General features: G+C 41.7%; 1 protein-coding gene across 2 annotated transcripts in view; it reads right to left on the bottom strand.

The window, feature by feature from the left end:
* Nucleotides 1-20530, bottom strand: part of piezo1 (piezo-type mechanosensitive ion channel component 1) — an 83292-nt gene that overhangs the window by 51699 nt on the left and 11063 nt on the right. For both annotated transcript variants that reach the window (XM_056435211.1, XM_056435210.1), the window contains exons 2-4: nucleotides 15621-15716; nucleotides 6566-6731; nucleotides 6143-6284 (exon numbers count right to left, since the gene is read on the bottom strand). In XM_056435211.1, the coding sequence (XP_056291186.1) occupies nucleotides 6143-6284; nucleotides 6566-6731; nucleotides 15621-15716 (404 nt within the window). The remainder of the gene's footprint in view (nucleotides 1-6142; nucleotides 6285-6565; nucleotides 6732-15620; nucleotides 15717-20530) is intronic.

Here is a 20530-nt window from a genome sequence, read left to right on the forward strand (position 1 = left end):
TGTGTCCCTCAGGAATGTAGATGTCTGTAAAAACCAGAAACGTTGGTTCATAAAGCCTTGCAGGGCCTTAACGAAGGTCTTATAGTTCATAAATCATTTTGATTGTCAAGATTGACCCCGGGTCTTTTCTGGAGTGGGTGCAGGCACATGGTAATTCAACCATTAAGCTACCTGAGAGCAGTCTATGAACAAAGTGTATAAATTCAGATTGTGTCATTGATATTTCAGTTATATCATCTTTCCGTGGAAGTTCGCTAAAGGGTAAAGGGCGAAAAGTTTGATCAACCTATTTAACGACAACCCCTGAATGCAAAAGGAACAGTTACATTTCTAGAGATTTTTCTAGCTGTGCGTCACTCTCTTATGTCACAGGTGCCAAAGAGACATTCCTAAACAATCCACCGGTGTCGCCTGGCTTTTTGCTACACCGTTCAAGCCTTCTTCCCATTAGCATGCATTCTAGGAAGTGTTGACGTCCTTCAAGATGGAGCGATGAGCTCCGGGGTCACAAGCCGGAGGATCACCGGGAGAGGAGGCACAAAATTGAGGAACAAATTCATTAAGGCCCCGAGAGTTAGAAGCGGATATATTTGGCTTCTAACTATTAAAACTGTAAACAACGCTCCACATGAAAGACCATATCAAGTTTAAGAATTATAATGACACATATGACACACTTCACCATGTGGAGGAAGAAAAAAGAAGCCTATGTGTGAAATAAAAAAGCCTGAACTGGTTTAAACCGCGCCGAGCCACCCATCAAGCGTTAAAGATTTGGTTTCGTACCCACAACACCGGGGCCTCATTGGACCTCAGGGAGTCCCTGTGACACGGCCATGAAGACAACGAGACTATAAACATCCACGCGCACCCTCACACTGCGGCGTTCCACTGCGACTCATGTTGCTAAAAGGAGGTAAGAACAACATTGGTACCCGAAGAAACAACCTCGGTCACTCATAAACTCACTCGGCGAGCAACAAGCTTTTGTTTTAACTCACTTGGATCCTAAAGGAGACGCATAACTTGCCCTGTGCTCCCCCACTTTAACTTGCAGAAGGAAGATTAATCCTCAGTGGACGGGAAGGTCAACGAAGCCGGGCTCTATTCCCATTCAAGTTGATATTCGCTGTTTTGCCACCACGAATAAAGTCAGTCGACTGTATTTCATAAGTTAAATCACCGGTCCCTGAGTTAGCCAGTTGCTGTTGCAGTTACTGTACTTTTGAGGATCTACTTTGAGTGTTCCCCTTTCAATTCAAACTAACCCCCACACACACACACACGTACACACACACACCGTTACATATACACAGATATAATTGACGACCAAGTTGACTTTTCCGTGTCGGTCTCCCGTGGGCCAGCCTTGTGTTTATGGAAGGTCTGGTGGCGGTGAGGTTCATATACAGGATATCACCTGCCCTTCAGCCGGTCGCTCTTCCTCTAACACAGTCTTCCAAGGAGTGGGGATGCAACTGTGTGTTGGACAGGACACTGAGACCGGATTATTTCCTCAAGCTCAACGGCGTTTCTCCTCTGTCCATTGATTCACCGACATCAACTTAAAAGGTGCATACTTTCCGGTGTTTTCACACACAGGATAGTCTTGCTTTTCACATGGTGCATGTACAAACTCTAAACTAATATAAACATGACGTGGTCCACCACGAGTAATTCACATGATGTGAGTTAATTAGATATCTGTTTGGGAGTTTTCCTAATTTTTTCTTAGGATACCTGCAGCCATTCCCTGCATGTGGGCCACTTTTGAATGATTATATACATCTACTTCCTCGGCTTCATCTCTTCTTAATTGCGTATGGAAATGCTTACTATGGTTTAGTCTAAATGTAGGCGTTTTATACCGTCCCTATTCTTATACCCACTGCAGTATATGCCTTTGTGGCAGTGGGGTGTGTTTAGGCTTGGCTGCAGAGTGGGTGGAGTGGTGGTGTGGTTCAGGGAACAGTGTCTGATTGTCATCAGCCCAGCTGATGACGATCTGTGTTTGTGTATCTGCGAGTCGGTCTCCATAAAGGAGCGGGAGGGACTGAAGACTGGAGAGTGGAGAGCAGAGACACAGTCTGCGGTCTGAAAGTAATAAAATATAGTACCGAATATCCCTCTGGTTGCTACAAACCTGTCATAGCCTTGTTTATGGAAGACGACAGCAGCCCGGGAGGGTAATGGTGAACTTAACATGATTTCTAATCATGGAAAGAGGAATATCACTCATCCTCATACAAAATGTGACTTCACTGCTGTGCGCAAAAGGACCCCTCTGAATTATGAAATATGATCAATCATTTACGAGAGAAACACAATGCATCTGGGAATTGATTGGACCTGTAATACATAGTAGGTTTCAGAAATATTGTTAACTGCAGAAGTTTACAAGCTGCTATTTCCAGTATAAAAGCTACTTCTCTGTAACCGTGCACTACTACCAGTGGAGCGTTAAGCAGCTTGAGTTTAAGCGGGTAATTCTTGGAGATCAAACCAGAGCGTAAAGGAGAGTGAACATTGGATTTAATTCATCAAGTGGACACAAACCTGATTTTAATAGGATGATAATGGTGCTTTGGGTCGGCTGGATGTGTCAAATGGGACATTTGAGCAAAAAACAAACAACTGCAGGGTTGCTAATGAGTCTCTGTGTGCTCATTATTATAAAAGGCATATTTCAATAAACTAAAACCTTTACATAAAACTGCTAATTATTTACCCTTAGTCGCTAGTAATGGCAGCACTCTGCGGTCTACTATGTAATACTCCATTAGCATCACTAAAGATGGCAATGCTTCTTACATAATGTGAAAATGTTGGACAGAGCGAACTACATGGCAATTTAACTGTTTTTAGAACCTTAGCATGTGGGCCAAAAACATTGTTCTACGGATAGTGTAAGAAGTGCTAAAGGAAAGGGGGTCACCTAACGTGAGGATTCTTCCTCAGCAGCTCATGACTATCATTCATAAATTTCATGAAAATCGCTTTACAATCTGTGCACATACGACATCCCTGTCCCAGGACCTCACATTGGATCAGGAAAAATGTCCAAAAAAACAGATAAAACCCTTTCACAGGCAAAAAAGCGAAGAAACCTTCAGGAGAGCCACAGAGGAGGATCCCTCTCTCTGGATGGACAGAAGTCATATATGTCATGTGTCCAGATGAACAGTGTTACAGAGTTACATAAACACATTCAATGAATATGACAGAATGTATGAATAATGAGTAGTAGGCATGGACCACGATCCAGTCCTCCACTCACCATTAAACAGAAGGAGGTAGAGAGGAGGGGGTCCGAATGTCCCTATCCACAAAATACCAGCAAATCACTCAGTCATGATATGCAGTAACAGATGGCAAATATATCATGTTTCTAATCATGGAGAGAGGAATGTCACTCATCATCCTCATACAAAATGTGACTTCACTGCTGTGTGCAAATGGAACCCTCTGAATTATGAAATATGATCAATCATTTACGAGAGAAACCCAATGCATCTAGGGCACGACACCTGGCTGCGCTGTGAATGATTGGTTATGAATCAGCATTGTATAGGCCCTACAATGATGTGACCAGGTGTGAAGGGGAATACTTATCTGGTTTAAAGCCGAATACAAATTCCATTGAACTTCAAGAAGGTGAAAATGATGTCTTAATTGAAAAAAGACCTGAACAACTTCCTATGCGTGATCTAAAAACTTCCAGCTGAATTACCTTTGAGAATCACACCTTAACTTATGGGAGACATGTGCCCTTACTTAACTGTAGGCAATATGAACGCAGGCACATAGCTACTAGCACAAAAGGAGAACAACACATTAATATCAGAACTAACGACTAACTCACTCTTCCCCCAAAGAATACTTCTGATGAAATGACAAACTAAAATGCGAACAAGGAAAAAGATTAACATGTGCAGGCCCTCAGTCTGTGCATATTGGATGGAAGGTTAAGAGGGGACTGCTGTGTCCGTTACACCCACAGCTCTCCTCTTGGCAGGAGCACAGTAGATTGCACAATAACACATTTGGAACCCTTCGCTTTTAGAGCCGTCACAGTCAAGCAGCAAACCCATTTTCAGACCTTTGCAACATCTGGATATAACTGAAAAGCATACACACTGACCAATGACACCCCAAAGCCACTAAACTGTATAATATAACAACTCCACATGGGAGAAAAACAGAGTATCTGAAAATCAAGATGCAATCAGCATTTAAAGTCTTTTCAAGCCCATACACATGAAGACTGTGAAGAAGTTAACATAGACACACGGCACATCAACAAGATATTGTCTTGTGTCCTGTTTTATTTTGAAGTCCCCGTCCTCTGTTTCCCTGCACTTCCTGTCCCTGTGATTGACTGCCCTGTCCCCGATTGTTTCCACCTGTGTTCAATCACCTGCGCCCTCCCTGTGTATTCAAACCCTGTTTGTCTCGTTCCCTTGTGTTGGTTTGTACTGTTTAGAATCTAAACTTTAGATCATGCATTGTTGACCTGTTATTTTAACGGGGACTTCAAAATAAAACAGGACACAAGACACAAAAACTACAGAAACGTAATTAAAAAATCAACAATTAAGGTGTTTCTGGGAACATCTTAACCCTCCTATTATCGTTGGGGTAAATTTAACATCTCAAAAAAAATGATTTACATTATTTTTTTGCTTCATATTTCATGACTGTTCCTAATTTATTGGGGACAACTGGGTAAACATAAAATTAACATTGATATGTTTTCAATGTCCTGTACACAACTTCTACGCATCAGTGTTCTTTGGGGTCAATTTGACCCCGGGCTGTGTAAAACAGATAAGAAATATCAACTTTTTTATTTATTTAAAGGGTTATTTAGGTAGTCAACAAACAAAATTAAAGTACCTGACATTTAAACTTGGGAAACAATATTAATTCTAATCATTTTCTAAAGGTTTAATGTGCTGGGGTCAAATTGGCCCCACGGGTAAAATATTTTAGTAAATTTGAAGGTAACAGGAGGGTTGAACAAAAAAAGTTATTCATTGAAGATTTGGAGTTGGATAAAGACAAAGACCGATGCCAAGAAACATGTAACATGCTATCTCATAGCCCCTGTCTCTGCTGTCCTAAAGGTCTGTGAGAAACCAGTTTTGGGATATTCCACTGCAATGGGATCTTCAGGCTAAATATGCCTGTTGTGACTCATAGTTTACGAGAGGTCAGTGTTCCCAACATGGAGGCAACCCTTTGAGAGCTGGTGGACACAACTGAGAAATAACACAACTCACACTAAGGTCATCAGAGGTGGATCCTGATGTGTGTTCCTGTTTTTGAACTTCGTAAGAGAAGTAAGAAAACATACGCTCATATCATCACAATATGATTTTGATGAAATCCAATGAATCAAATATGAAATATCACACTACCCTGGAGATTTACTATGACGAAGGCCATTTTTTTTCAGAATTAACTGGCGTTTTGAGTTTATAAATTTAAATGTTTTAATATTATCCCAACTACATTGTATTTTATCTAATGGACACAGTTTGTTCATTTGTACATTTCAAATGAAATATCAGATACGCTCATCGAATACAGCAATCGTATTCCTCTCCCTTTTACACTCTTCCTTTTAAGTTTCCTTATTCTCTTTCTAAGATAACCAACAGTATTGTGTTAGGCTCGGTTACAGAGTGGGTGTAGCGGGGCTGTGGTTCAGGGAATGGTGTCGGGACCAGGTCTTATTAGCCCCAGCTGGTGGCTGATTGTTAATCAACTGGGGCACAGTCTGCAGTAAAATATATGACCAATAATCCTTGGTGTGTTCTCATCCTTGGGTGCTTGGGGGGAGAAACCTACGGCCGTGACGGCCACGAACCTGTTACAGTTACTAATCAACATCAACCGGCAACACGATAAAGAAAATGTTACTGCAAAAAAAGGCCCGCCCAGGACTTAGGCTTGTTTCATTAGTTACTGGCCCCTTAATGAGGCACTGGTAAGTGTAAACCTGCTCCATAAAACCTTAGGCTTACTAACCTGATCCTCAGTGAAATCACTTCCTAAAACATTCAACTTTCATCCCGACAACACAGTGACCCCTGGGTCCATCCTGTGTCACAATCTCGCAGACATACACATGACTCACCGATGTAATGTTGGCGGCAGCCACCATTTCTCTGTTCCTGACCAATCTGCTGCAGAGGACGATTGTTGTCAAGGTGACCACACACACGCCCATGTCAGGACAGAGAAGGCGTAACACACTCCATGGATCATCCAAGGGTAGCCTACGGGACACACACACACACACATGCATATGTGGAGGTTAAGGGAGGTCAAAGATATTCCCGTTTCCAAATACCTGCAGCGAGATGCAACTGAAACGTCTAAAATAATATATAATAATATATTCTGCACGTCTTCCGCCTGTGGTGGCAGATCAAATGAATCCGCTCCTGCCTCCTCTGTCATATTACATGAAATGTGTGAGCATATAAAATTTGTAGCATATCAGACAATGTCACTGGCATCACTGGCATGTATCACTGGTGTTTCACTTGTTACGTACCTGGACAGTCCTATAATTCTGCTTATGGTGTCCCATTGTGAACAGTTATCACCTATGGCAATGTTGAGAGGAGGATATGTGTATAGTACTGTCTGGAAGCAGATATGAGCCAGTACAAATAGTAGACTGGTGCAGAAAACCACTCTGATAAACTGTCCTGTGTGACCTGGAAGACAAAGAGACAAGAAAGACAAGAGGATGGAGATCAATCCTGAGGAAACAGAGTAACGTACACAAAATGAGAACATTCTGGCATATTCATAATGCTCTTATAAACCTTGTTAATCAAAGTCAGATGAGAAGATGTCATGTGTTTAGATTAAGACTGGATGCAGTTGAAAGTCGCCTAGCATAGCTCCAACAAAAGTGAGACATGCATATTGTTGATTTGGGTCTTTTGGGGATTTTCTGATGAAAAAAGAAAAACAAAGCATAACTATAATTTTGTTCTTTAATGTCAAAGGGAACAGTACTGAACAACATACAATTCAGACTTTGCCAGTGTACCATGGAAGAATGTCTTTCCAAGTAAAGAGATAGCAGGAAATGCCCCAAATCAACATATGATTGTTGTAGTGGCCATTTGTCCAATAAATCAAAAACAAACATAAATCAAATTGCCACTGATGCACTGTGAGTTTGTCATTTACACAGCCAAGAGAAATTAATCTCCATTCAGGATTCCGTTTTCCTGATAATTTATTTAACTAAATAAAACAAGCAAACAAACAAAAGAACAAAGGAACTGGTAAAAAACAACAACATAGGCCTACCCAGGTGCATGCTGGTCCTGTACCTGCCTACTCCTACATATATAACCACAGGTGCCCACAGTGTTACCCAATTAGTGAACAAATGAACAATCAAAAGACTAAATATATATCAACAACAACAACAAAGAATTCAACTAAACTAAAAACTATCACAAGAAAAAGCTATTATAATATATAAAAACATCAAACCTGAATAAGCAAAACACCTGAATAATTAAACAACACTACTTGTCAATAAAATAACTAAATACTAATATAAAATAAATAGCTCCAACAATTATGTTCAAGAAACAAACCTTTTAGCTGATGGAAGAGTTGTGACTCTTGTCCACCAGGTCAACAGGAAGTAGTCAGTTTATGTTATTAAAGAGTGACAAAGTCTACATGAAGGTTGGATGGATGACAACAACAACAACAAAATCCTATTTACAGTGGTCAGTCCCACTGGTTTCTTTTTAACCATGACCATTCCTTGACTTTAGCCACATAAAATAAGAATAGAGTTGTGGAGCAGTAGTTTAGACTTCATCAACTGACCCTATCTGAACACAGAAGGAGAGGGCAGGAAATATAGACGATAGAAAAACATGGACGTATAGCATCTGTGACATTATTTTGTGCTTGTGGACCCAGAATTTAGAGATGCAGGCGGAGCCCGATGGAGTTGAGCTGAAAAGTGCGAGTGGCTCAGCTGATTGTCAAAAGACATTTTTTTCAAACCAAACACTGTTCGAAAACATACGTCTCCTCGGGCTATTTCCTGAATGGAACAGTCATTCTCAAAATCATTCCTGTGACTCACACTTGAAGAGGTAAAACTAGCATTTGAAACTGGGAGTGCACCAGGAGGAAACCAACACAAACACAGGAAGAACATGTAAACACCACAGGCAGCAAACCCAGCTGGGTGGCAGGCTGGAAACCAGCCTTCCTGATGTGAGGCCAGGGTGCGAACGAGTGCACGTCCATATTGCTCATTCGGCTTCGAATCAGAATCAGAATCAGAACAGTCAACATATAAGATCAAATTAATCAAATTAATCTGTTCATGAGGGTCAGTGGGGGACACGGGCTCTGTTCATGAGGGTCAGTGGGGGACACAGGCTCTGTTCATGAGGGTCAGTGGGGGACACGGGCTCTGTTCATGAGGGTCAGTGGGGGACACAGGCTCTGTTCATGAGGGTCAGTGGGGGACCCGGGCTCTGTTCATGAGGGTCAGTGGGGGACACAGGCTCTGTTCATGAGGGTCAGTGGGGGACCCGGGCTCTGTTTATGAAGGTCAGTGGGGGACCCGGGCTCTGTTCATGAGGGTCAGTGGGGGACACGGGCTCTGTTCATGAGGGTCAGTGGGGGACACAGGCTCTGTTCATGAGGGTCAGTGGGGGACCCGGGCTCTGTTCATGAGGGTCAGTGGGGGACCCGGGCTCTGTTTATGAAGGTCAGTAGGGGACCCGGGCTCTGTTCATGAGGGTCAGTGGGGGACCCGGGCTCTGTTCATGAGGGTCAGTGGGGGACACGGGCTCTGTTCATGAGGGTCAGTGGGGGACCCGGGCTCTGTTCATGAGGGTCAGTGGGGACCCGGGCTCTGTTCATGAGGGTCAGTGGGGACCCGGCTCTGTTCATGAGGGTCAGTGGGGACCCGGCTCTGTTCATGAGGGTCAGTGGGGGACCCGGGCTCTGTTCATGAGGGTCAGTGAGGGACACGGGCTCTGTTCATGAGGGTCAGTGGGGGACCCGGGCTCTGTTCATGAGGGTCAGTGGGGGACCCGGGCTCTGTTCATGAGGGTCAGTGGGGACACAGGCTCTGTTCATGAGGGTCAGTGGGGGACACGGGCTCTGTTCATGAGGGTCAGTGGGGGACCCGGGCTCTGTTCATGAGGGTCAGTGGGGGACCCGGGCTCTGTTTATGAAGGTCAGTGGGGACACGGGCTCTGTTTATGAAGGTCAGTGGGGGACACGGGCTCTGTTCATGAGGGTCAGTGGGGGACCCGGGCTCTGTTCATGAGGGTCAGTGGGGGACCCAGGCTCTGTTCATGAGGGTCAGTGGGGGACCCGGGCTCTGTTCATGAGGGTCAGTGGGGGACACAGGCTCTGTTCATGAGGGTCAGTGGGGGACCCGGGCTCTGTTCATGAGGGTCGGTGGGGGACACGGGCTCTGTTCATGAGGGTCAGTGGGGGACCCGGGCTCTGTTCATGAGGGTCAGTGGGGGACCCGGGCTCTGTTCATGAGGGTCAGTGGGGACACAGGCTCTGTTCATGAGTCTGACTGCTCTGAATACTATTTCCATTGTTCACTCATGTAACTCCAATAACTAAATACTGATATACTCAAAGGGCTCCTTTCAGATTTATATATTTTTGTAACTTTCATAAACCAACAAACTGTAACACCCGTTCTATTTGACGGTGAGTAATAAAATAGCCGGGGCTCCTAGAAAATGCTGTTCTCATTCCAACTTGTTTCATTGTTAATGTTCACTGCTGAACAATCAAGCATTTTGTGTTTGTATCCTTGCGTTCAGAAAAATGATGAGAGGAATGCGACCGCAACAAGTCCAAATAAACCCCAAATAAAACCCCAACAAAGACGAATAAGCCAACCTATTTAAATCACGGCCTTCAGGCATAAGAATATATGGAAAATGTACACGTTGATTTAGTTAGACATGACAGGAGTGCTCCAGATACAGCCACAGCTGGCGCCATAAAGACGTTCCAGAGTCCTGTTCTCTCTTTCCTGTGGTTGCAGCACAGATGGAGGACAGAAGATAATTAGGAAACAATGCCATTTTAACCGAGTAAAGCTCTGCAGTAAAGCTCACCTCTTTGTCAGTTTCCTGACTAAACAAAAAACTAAAGACTCTCTCATTTAATAAGAATTACATTTATGGGAACATTTATTGTCCTTTGCAAACAAACATTTCCATAAATGTAAATGTTTTTAAATATATAATATTGAACGCAACCTGTTTTACACACAAAAAGAAAGTTTCCAAAGCGAAAGATTTTCTGTCCACTTCCAAAATGTTAATAGAGGACATGTTCGCAAATAACAGGCAGAGCAGGATGGATTAGATACCCTTTAACCTGCTACATCTGCTCTGTGACCTCGAATCATTTAGACTAACACATGTGACCCGAACCGCTTTCATCTTTTATTTATATCCCAACCTGGCAACCTCACTGTCTTTCATGTCTTAAACAGGTTTTTCTGCAGGTCCAGTAAACGGCACACAGAACTAACTAGAACGGGCACTCGGTAGAGCGCATACCTTCGCATATCACAAGATTGGGCATTGAATTATGAACATGTTGGCATTAGTTGTTGTCAGTTGTTGTCTGTCTGTTGTCCGGTCTCTGTATGTCTTGACTTGCTGGTCGGTCGTTTACTCCACCTGCGTGTCTTCTCTTGTCGTTCACCTGTTTGCAGTTGTATGTCACATTTAGTCTGTAAGCTTTTATGTTGTATCTCTGACATTATGTTTTTATTCTGTCCATTTTAACATTGTTCTCCCCTATTTTATTTGCTTTATCTGTAGATTGTATTTGCAATCTTATGTTTTTAGGTTTGTTCTTAACATCAGCAACATTGGGACTACAGATGAAAAATAGCCTCTTGGCTAACTCTGGCACATTTACTGCAATGTTTTTATCAATGTGCACTGTCCCTTATTAAATAAACCATTTAAATAAAAGTTGCATGGCAATTGAATAGAAATTGACCGCGCTATGGTAAAAAGAAGATTTTGACCTTTTCATGACCTTGACCTTGACCGTTGACCCGATCGATCCCAAAATCTAATCAAATGGTCCCCGGATAATAAACAATCATCCCACCAAATTTCATGCGATTCGGTTTAATACTTTTTGACTTACGCGAATAACACACACGCATACAAATACAAGGCGATCAAAACATAACCTTCCGCATTTTCAATGCGAAGGTAACTACATCACACGCGCATTTGTTTGGCTGCGACACCTTCAATCTGTAACAACACGCCGAGCAGCATTATGGGGCGGTGGCACGTAATCTGTTCATATTGCTTGTTTTTCTTCATGGACACACAAATAAAACACCTCCACATGACTATACTGTAGATACAATGGGCAGAGTTGATGATGTAATATAAACAGTCAGAAAGCCTGACGGTGGGCGGGTGAGGAGAGATAGACGGGTCATCACAGGACGTTCAACCACGAGACCGGTGTTCGTGTTCCAAAGTGTTGTTAAGTTCACATACATACATCCGTCAAGTGCTTCTGTTGTGTAAAACATACATATATAAAACAAAATATATGATGTCATTGAAACCTTAAAGGGACAGTTCATTTCTATTCATCAATCTAGATTGTTTTTTGGTGCGTTATAACAGAGAGATGTCTGGCTTCCCTCAAATTTAATGGGAGTATATGACACTTGGCTTGTTGTGCTCCAAGTCCCCAAAAATAACTTAAAAAATGTAAACAGTTATGTCTTTGCCAGAATTAACAGATAGAGTATTTACCGTAGGAGATTATAACATTCATGTGGATGTCGATAATAATAGCCTTAGTGCAGCGTTTATCTCATTATTAGAGTACTAGAATATTAGAGCACAGATACCCACTCACTGTTTTAGCCACAACCTCGACCTTGTTCTTGCATATGGCATTAAAATAGAATTAAAAAATGTCTTTCAACAGAACCCTCTTTAATCTGACCATTACCTCATAACTTTCGATTTTATATGAAGCGCATTTGTGATTTTTGGCTATACTAAATAAATTTAATTTAAGTGAATAGAATGCAGTTACTCAATATGATATGATATGATATGATATTCCTTTATTCGTCCCACAGTGGGGAAATTTCAAAAATCACATTAGCGGTGCACATCAGAGCATCAATGAAAATAAATATAAAACACAAAACTAAATACTAATAATAATAAATATACAGAGGGAAAACAAAGTAAAGTGCTGAGTAAAGTAAAGTGCAGAGTTTGCCAGGATGTCCAGCGATCTACTGCAGTTTGTTGTGCAGCCTGACAGCAGCAGGAAGGTATAAATACCTTGTTATGAGCAGTTTCCTGTGGGAACTATGGTTGAAACTATGGTTGAAATAAAATAGTTCCTTCAGTACATACACTGCTCACAAGTTGAGCAAGTGGGACACCCTGCATCCTCTTCTCACAGTGAATCCACTCAATCCATTTTCTTATCTATTTATTGATTTATTACAGAATTTTAACGCTTAGAACCCTTGACCGACAGACCCTGCCTCTGACTGTCATTTCAGATTTTGCCATTCCTTCTCTGGTCCTTATTTCCTTTCTACATTGGGTCTAATCTCCAGTTCTTGCCATGCATCTGGTTGCTATTTAGTACTATGCTATAAGAATACATTAACAAGTACATGCATAATAAAAAGGTATGTGAGGTCAAAGTGGCCTTGACCTTTGACCACCAAAATCTAATCACTTCATCCTTGAATCCAAGTGGACGTTAATGCCAAATTTAAAGAAATTTACCTTGGAGCGTTCATGAGCTATCAGGGTCAACTGAATGGACCGGACCAACAGAAGGACGGACGGACAATCAAGAGCCATCCAACACGAAAAAAAAGCACTAATAAATGCTCGTTTATAATATTCAATGAATCACATATACTGGTTTACTTCAGACCAATGAAAAACACACACTTAGTACCATTGCTTTACAACAATACTCACCCTTTTAGAATATGAATGCATATTCTCCTGAGGGGTTTACATACATAATCCATGCTTCCATAGTGGCCAATAACTGCAATGTGCCAGCATCACTGAGTTTATAGACATTACTCCTCTAAAGGGTCATACAAATCCAGATGTTAAAAACAATCTGACATCAACATCCTCAAACTTAAACAATATCAATCCCCTCCTAACAGTATGACGAAGAATCAGAGAGTTATGCATTATGTATCGTAGTATAATTGAATACTTGAACACATGCCAGTTGTTGAGTCATCTCGAGAGCTGACTTAAACTGTCTCTTGATCCTCCTCTGAGCCAAATGGTGCTGCTTCCTATTAGTCACTTGATTTCCCCCATGTGTGTGTGTGTGTGTGTGTGTGTGTGTGTGTGTGTGTGTGTGTGTGTGTGTGTGTGTGTGTGTATATAAGCATGTGTGCCTGTGTCTGTCCGTATGAGCGTGTGTGTGTCAGAGTCTTGGCAGCACTGTGGATTTTTCTTTTGGGGAACTCCCAGTTGCTCTCTGCCCCCCCCACCCCCCTTTCCCCCCTCTCTCTTTAACTATTCTATATTATTAAAGAAAAGCATCTATACACATTTAGACAGGAGGATAGGGGGAAATAAAATATATTAGCAGGGAAACTACTAAAAGCCACACATATCTAGAGTGTGGATTATCAGAGAGCATGTGTCATGCATGTTACCAGGGGTGGGGGAAGTATTTAGAAAGCTGGAGAAGAGTGCAGAAGAAGGGCGGTGACAAACAAAGACACCACGGAAAATCGGAGCTATGCCAGAGTCTCAACTTGGTATCTTGTCGCAGAAAGATGCAAACGATGGTAAATAATAAATCTTTGAAGGCCTCAAAGCAGAGGGCTGTTCCGCAAACCGCCTCGGGAGCAGCAGCAGTGATGTATGTGGCTGCACAGCTGACCGCAGTGGACAATGGCTTGACCAGCATTCAACAAGGGCTTGACAACTGCAATAGTCCCACCTCTGGTGCATAATCAATTTCACATGTCTCTGCGTTCTGAGTGTGTCACGAAGCCTAAGGTGTCGCCTGGGAATTTGCAACTGGGGGCGCAATAGCATCAAACAAGCAGAGAAAGCTGCACCATGAAGCATTCCTCCACAGATGGCATGTCTGTTTACCCTTGTGGTCATGGAAACACTGTGATTAGCTCGATGAGGAGTATGTTCATCGAGGTTTGGCCGGACCAGCCGGCGTCATTCGCGTTCACGTACTTGCGCGCTGCATGTTTTGTGCCCCAAGAAAAAAAGCTACTGATTACTGGAGTCTACTTGGTGCGGCCGAGCTCTGTCACACGGTAATTTACACATTCACTCTCCACACATGTTCACATTGTCAGCTAAGGAACATTTCCATTGTGGCCAAAAAGAAACATTCCAGCACTCACTTCAATTTGTGAAAAATAAAACGAGGCCAATATTCATTTCTACGCACAGTAGAAAAAGATTGAGCAGAAAAAAACGGCTCCACTTTTCCAGCAAAGTTCGGCCATTCCGCTCACACATACTGTTACCAAGGGCGCTGGACTTGTTTGATGTAAACTTGGACTCATGTCATTACGAACACATGTCATATCTTTGTCTCTGTGTTTGAAGTACTGGACGGAAAACTTTATTTCCACTGCACTGGAGGGAAAGAACAAACCAGCCATTGTTAACTGCTATGTGGGAGCACACTGTCCAATGCATGTTGACGTGGCTATAGGTCCTGCAGCTGGCATGAAGGCGGGCAGGAAATAAGTAATTATGGCTTGTAGTTATATTATTACTGAATGCTGAGGTAGTTTCAAATATGGTAACACATAGTTACATTTCTTTGTACTCCTTTCAACAAAACATGATTTATGGATATCAGCATTCAAGCAGACTGTGGTTGTATAAATAGAAAGGAGCCGTTAATTTAGTTAGACTCGGAAGGCACTGCAGATGCAATTTTAGAAATCATTATTTATTTTGATTATTAGCAGACTCATTTTAAACACTGGTGAGAGGTGTGGACAAAACAGTGGCGCCATTCAATTTATGTTACAGTTTTTATTTCTTGCATAACCATATATTATGGGTTTGTTCACCAGGTTTTTTGTTATTACTACTCACCAAATGACTGTTATAATATGACTTGGTTCTTGTGTTAACTGGGTTTGTGGATTTTGCGTAATAATAGGAAGTCTTCATAATATAACAAGACAACATTAAGTCGAGACATGTTAAGTCTGTAATATGTTTTGTGAAACAAAATAGATGAATTTAAGGGAGGACGGACTCTATAAAAGAACACTTACTGCTCTGAGTAAAATCTATCAGGCAGCAACTCTCAGTTTTGTGACAATCTTAAACTCATATCAACTTATATCCAAACATTCACAAGCAAATCATGGCCAAGAATGAACCCCAGACATCAGAGAACTGAGCGCAGACTAACTGAAGTTACAGTGATTGGAATCGCATGTCATTTGACAAACGTGGGATCTGAGAAAAAGCAACTAGGTGTAAAATGCCATTCAGAGATCTCAATTACAAAAACAATGTTCTCACCTCTGATTGTGTGCTTGTTGGGACTCAGGAACCAGGGCAGTAGCAGCAGGTAGAGGAAGTGAACCAGTGACAGGATGTTGTAGCGAAAAAGAGAAGCTGCAACGACAGAAACACCGGAGTCAAACAACAGCATTCATTTAGAGATATCCAGCATGTACAGTAAGCTCTTACACACCCAAACAGGATGCATGCACGGTAATACATATAGTTCACCCCTGTTTTGGCAGCACAATATACAATCACTGCAGTTGGGTGCGGAAGATTTGCACAAGTTATGTTAATTTAATTCAATTCAGTTTATTTTGTATAGCTCATTTTCACGAATTACAAATTTGTCTCAGAGTGCTTTACAATCTGTACACATAGACATCCCTGTCCCAGAACCTCACATGGGATCAGGAACAACTCCCAAATAACCCTTATGGGGGGAAAAAAGGGAAGAACCCTTCAGGAGAGCAACAGAGGAGGATCCCTCTCCAGGATGGACAGGTGCAATAGATGTCATGTGTACAGAAGGAAATCATTATACACAAATTAAAACACAGTAACAACACAATCAATGAATATGACAGAGCGTATGAATAGCTGGTAGGAGGCATATTCGTCATATTAATCTGACCAATGCTTTTGGGACAATGCATTTTATTTACATTGTGGCACTACCAGCATTTTATATCAACGAGAGCCCACAGCCAGGGCTAACTGTTAGCAAGAGTTCTCCAGGAAAAGAAAGCTCCACAGCTGTCTTTTTTTCCTGCACATGTGGTACAACAAGAGGGATTTTATGAGGTGTTGCCGGCTTGAGGGAATTGAGACAATCTGCCAATATTAGGACATAGAAATAAAGAAAACGTGCACGTTTATTTCCTCTTGTTTTTCCCGACATGTCTGGATTCCCAAAGGATGTAACTTAATGTCAAGGTGACCTCCTGGCCTTTTTACCAACACTAGGCAGAAATATTCAACGATAGACTGGGCTGAATTGGAGCCTCTAGAGGCCGTAGACTTTCATGTTTACATTTGTCTGACTTATTGCACTGACTACTTCAGTACATATTTAAAATAAAGGTCAACATAAGATACAAGCTAATTATCGTGCCTTTTTTCTTTTTATCTCCCTCCGTCTTTCTCTCTCTGAATTGCTTTATGATAGAGGTATAATATGACTCAGACAATAACGGGAACACAGACAAAGAATTCAACACACACGCACTGTTATTTCCTCCAGTTGCTAAAGCCTAAAACATATTGTCTTCCTGTCTGTCAGCAGGAATTAGACCACATCATAGGGAGGCTGTTAATGTGATGTATCTGGCTGCCATTTTAATCTCTTTACCACTTTAGTAAACATAAAAACAAACTGAAAAATTCATGGACATGTTGTGTGAGGTGGTGAGGACTATAACACAGGGATCTGGGATGCATAGCTACATTGAACTTGCATAACATTTCCTGATATGCAGCCCAATATTGTGAGAGAAAGCAGCATTCTTGAACAGAAATGTTGAAACACAATAAGCACTAAGGGGTATTGTTAAGTGTCTATACCTGACCAGTCTTTTGATGCACTCATTTGTTAAGGCCAAAGGTTGCTCTGGTGTACTCTGCCAGACAACGCTAACTAAACAAACCCCGCCCTGAAAAACCACAACTTAAACTCCAGGATAACACAGTTACTGCAGCTTGACTCACATGTGAATGTTCTGAGTTATTGCTTTGGACTGACGTCACTGACACATCCCTTTGTCTTTGTCTCTCTCCTCAAGTGTTTATTGTTCTTTGCAGTGAGTGTATTGCATACAAATTATACCAATCACACCATTTTGCTGAACTTAACACACCTAACATTCTACACTGTAATGAATTGCTGTAAATTTGCTGTGAATTTATAACAGTATCTTACAGAATTTCATAATAACTGTAACTGTAACATACAGGTAAATATTTGTCCCTCTGTAAATTAACGGTATATCGTTGGTTAACCAAAGCGGAAGAAAACTGAAATTGAAACAAAATACAGTTTTTTATAAAGTGAAAAATATGCTTCTCTATCGGCGATGAATACTACTATATCCATCATCATCTGCCCTGACGATAGCACATTTTTATTATTTAAACTGCTCACAGCTCAAAAGTAATTTGTCAGCGACAAGATGTGGTTGGCTGTTCCTAAACGTGACTTTAAACAACAGTGACCAGTATTGTTTCATCTTGGTGATTATTAAACTGTTAACATCTCAGATTCTGTTCAGTTTGCTTCATTACGTCAGGTTGCTAAAAATTGTCAAGCAAGTTTCGGAACTTTCGCTAGCTCAAGTAGCTATAGTTACGTTAGCTAGCTAACAGCATAGCCAGCAAGTTAACGTTATTAATGTTAATGTTAATCGGCAATTACAGTGAGAAGCTGTCACGGTGGTTCCCTCACTGTGTTTATTTGTGCTTTAGAAAAGGGAGACCTGAAGACGCCAGAAGTGTCTCCAGGTCGATAAAGAAGTGAGGCAGTCAAATGCTCTCTCACTGTCGTCCTCTCTTTCTTTAAAGGGATTTTTGAAGGACTGGAGGAATACAAAATAAAAACAGAAACGTTTTGAAAAGATTCAGTTCATTTTACCAAAAATAAATACTTTGTTTCCACATACAGAACACGCTGGGTGTTGAGAAGCTCCACCCTGCTGCCTGGTTAATCTTAATTAAACACACACTGTCATGATAACACTGTTCAGTAACCACAACCTCTATCTCTCTACAGCACTCTGTCCTGTTATGTTTCTTTTGCATGTCTAATATTCAGGCATTGAGTATTTTTTTAGTTTCAGGATCTGATGCAACAACCGTCATGCTTCGATTTGTTCTTTTTATTCTCTTTATTTGCAGACTAGATTTTGTAACACTTCATTCCTCAGATCTGTGCCTCTGTTTCTCTTCCTCGCAGCACATTAATTCACTCTTTGAGGTTATTTCCTACAAAATCTCCTCAGTAATAGTTCCACATATTGTGCAAATCAGGAAATGGTTGATTCAATCTCCTGACCTTTTATTTTGCTCTGCAGTGAACGAACTTGAACATGACATTTTCCCCGACCTGTCTAGAGTTCGGAGCTGTTGGTTGGTACTATTAGAAGTGAAATTACAGCCTCTGGAATGGGAGATTGGGTTTAAATCCCAACCAGCAGGAGCTACTGAGATTTCAGTTCAGGAAACCAGACCAAAGATAGGACCACTCAAGCACTACTACCAAGACTAAAGTAGTACAGTTAAAGGTATGTCACACCACAGGGATCCAGCATGCAATCAGTTCAAAGAGAGTTCAGGTGAACATTACAGGTTGCATTCACAAAATGGAATAACCTGGGACTAGACACAATAAAATGCTGAGATACTGTCGGACTCCACGTTCAGACAGACATCAAACCAACCAGATCCTGAGAGAATAGACAAGCAAACAACACTGCATGTGACCAGAGGGTGTCTCCATCAAACCACAGTCATCGGGTAACTTAACAAAAGAAACAACCACCAATAAAAGCAAAAAGAAAAGTCTCCATGCATCAGCCTGACAACATTTGTATGAAAGAATAAATTGATGCACAGACGTTTCCTTACATTTGATATCTCTATGAAAAGTTACTCTACTTTTTCCCATGAAAGCCAGCAACACAAGTCAAGTCACGCTTGTTGTTGTTTTAAAATACACTTCCTTCTTCACTGGGGTCCAAATCAGTGAGCTTGAAGTGATCAAACTACTTGTTTTAGGTTTAGGAAAAGATTGTTCTTTGGGTTAAAATAAATGGGAAATGAACCACTCAAAGTGTTTCAACACTACATGCCATTCACCCATTCACACCCATTCATTCACTGATGGCAAGTGCTACCATGGAAGGTCCCACCTGCCCATCAGGACTGACTAACATTCACACACTGTAGGCACAGCTAGAGGAGCCACTTGGTGTTTTGCCCAAATACACATCAACATGGACCAGCAGAGCCGATGCTCTAATTGAAGAGTTGAAAGATGACCTTGCTCTACCACTGAGACCCATGACGTTTATATGACAAATAAATCAATGTTGACTTCCTATTATTTCACACTGGGAACAAGCAGCAGTTGGAGAGTGAGTGGAATTAACAGTTAAAAAACAAGACTGTCATGATCTGGAGTTTGTGTCTCGTTTTGTGTCTTGTTTTGAAGTCCTTGTGTCATCTGTCTCCCTGTGATTGTCTGCCCTGGTCCTGATTGTTTCCTTCTGTGTGATTGCTGGCCCCGCCCTCATTGTGTCCACCTGTGTCTCGTTCCCCGTTGTCCAATCACCTCCGCCTGCCTGTGTATGTAAACCCTGTTCGTCTCATTCCCAGTGTGGCTTCGTTCTGTTTGGTCCGCGTGTTTGTCGTGCTGTTAGTAGTTGGAGATTAAATATTGGTTTTTGCAGAATATGTTGGCATTTGGGTCCTCTCTCTCTGCGACATCCGTGACTTATCATGACAAAGACTTGTCAAGACAGGAAACTACACACTCATACAGTCACTTAACTTGAGCAACTGTATGAGTGTTTCATTACATTTCAATGCTTCGACTGTAATGTCTTAGTTGTGTTACTTACAGTCTTCTGTGGCTCACCTTAAATGATCAAAGAGATGTGTTGGGGAAATGCTGAATGCCAAATTTCAGAAAGTAGGAACAAATAATCAAAATGGTTTGGTTTAATCAAATCAACATGCATTTTTATCAAATCACTTCATGAATTGTCACTTTGAGTTGATACAAGCATTTTAATTGTTTGACTGACGTACTTTGGCTTCCGCATGTATTCATCTGCATACAGACATCAGGTCTGATCCCAGCCTCCAACTGTGACAGACGTCCACTCCACACTCAGCATTAGAAACCTTATCACTGTCGCCCTATGTGTGTG

This window comes from Pseudoliparis swirei, chromosome 17 (assembly GCF_029220125.1).
Source record: "Pseudoliparis swirei isolate HS2019 ecotype Mariana Trench chromosome 17, NWPU_hadal_v1, whole genome shotgun sequence".
In the NCBI taxonomy this organism is placed as follows: Eukaryota; Metazoa; Chordata; class Actinopteri; order Perciformes; family Liparidae; genus Pseudoliparis; species Pseudoliparis swirei.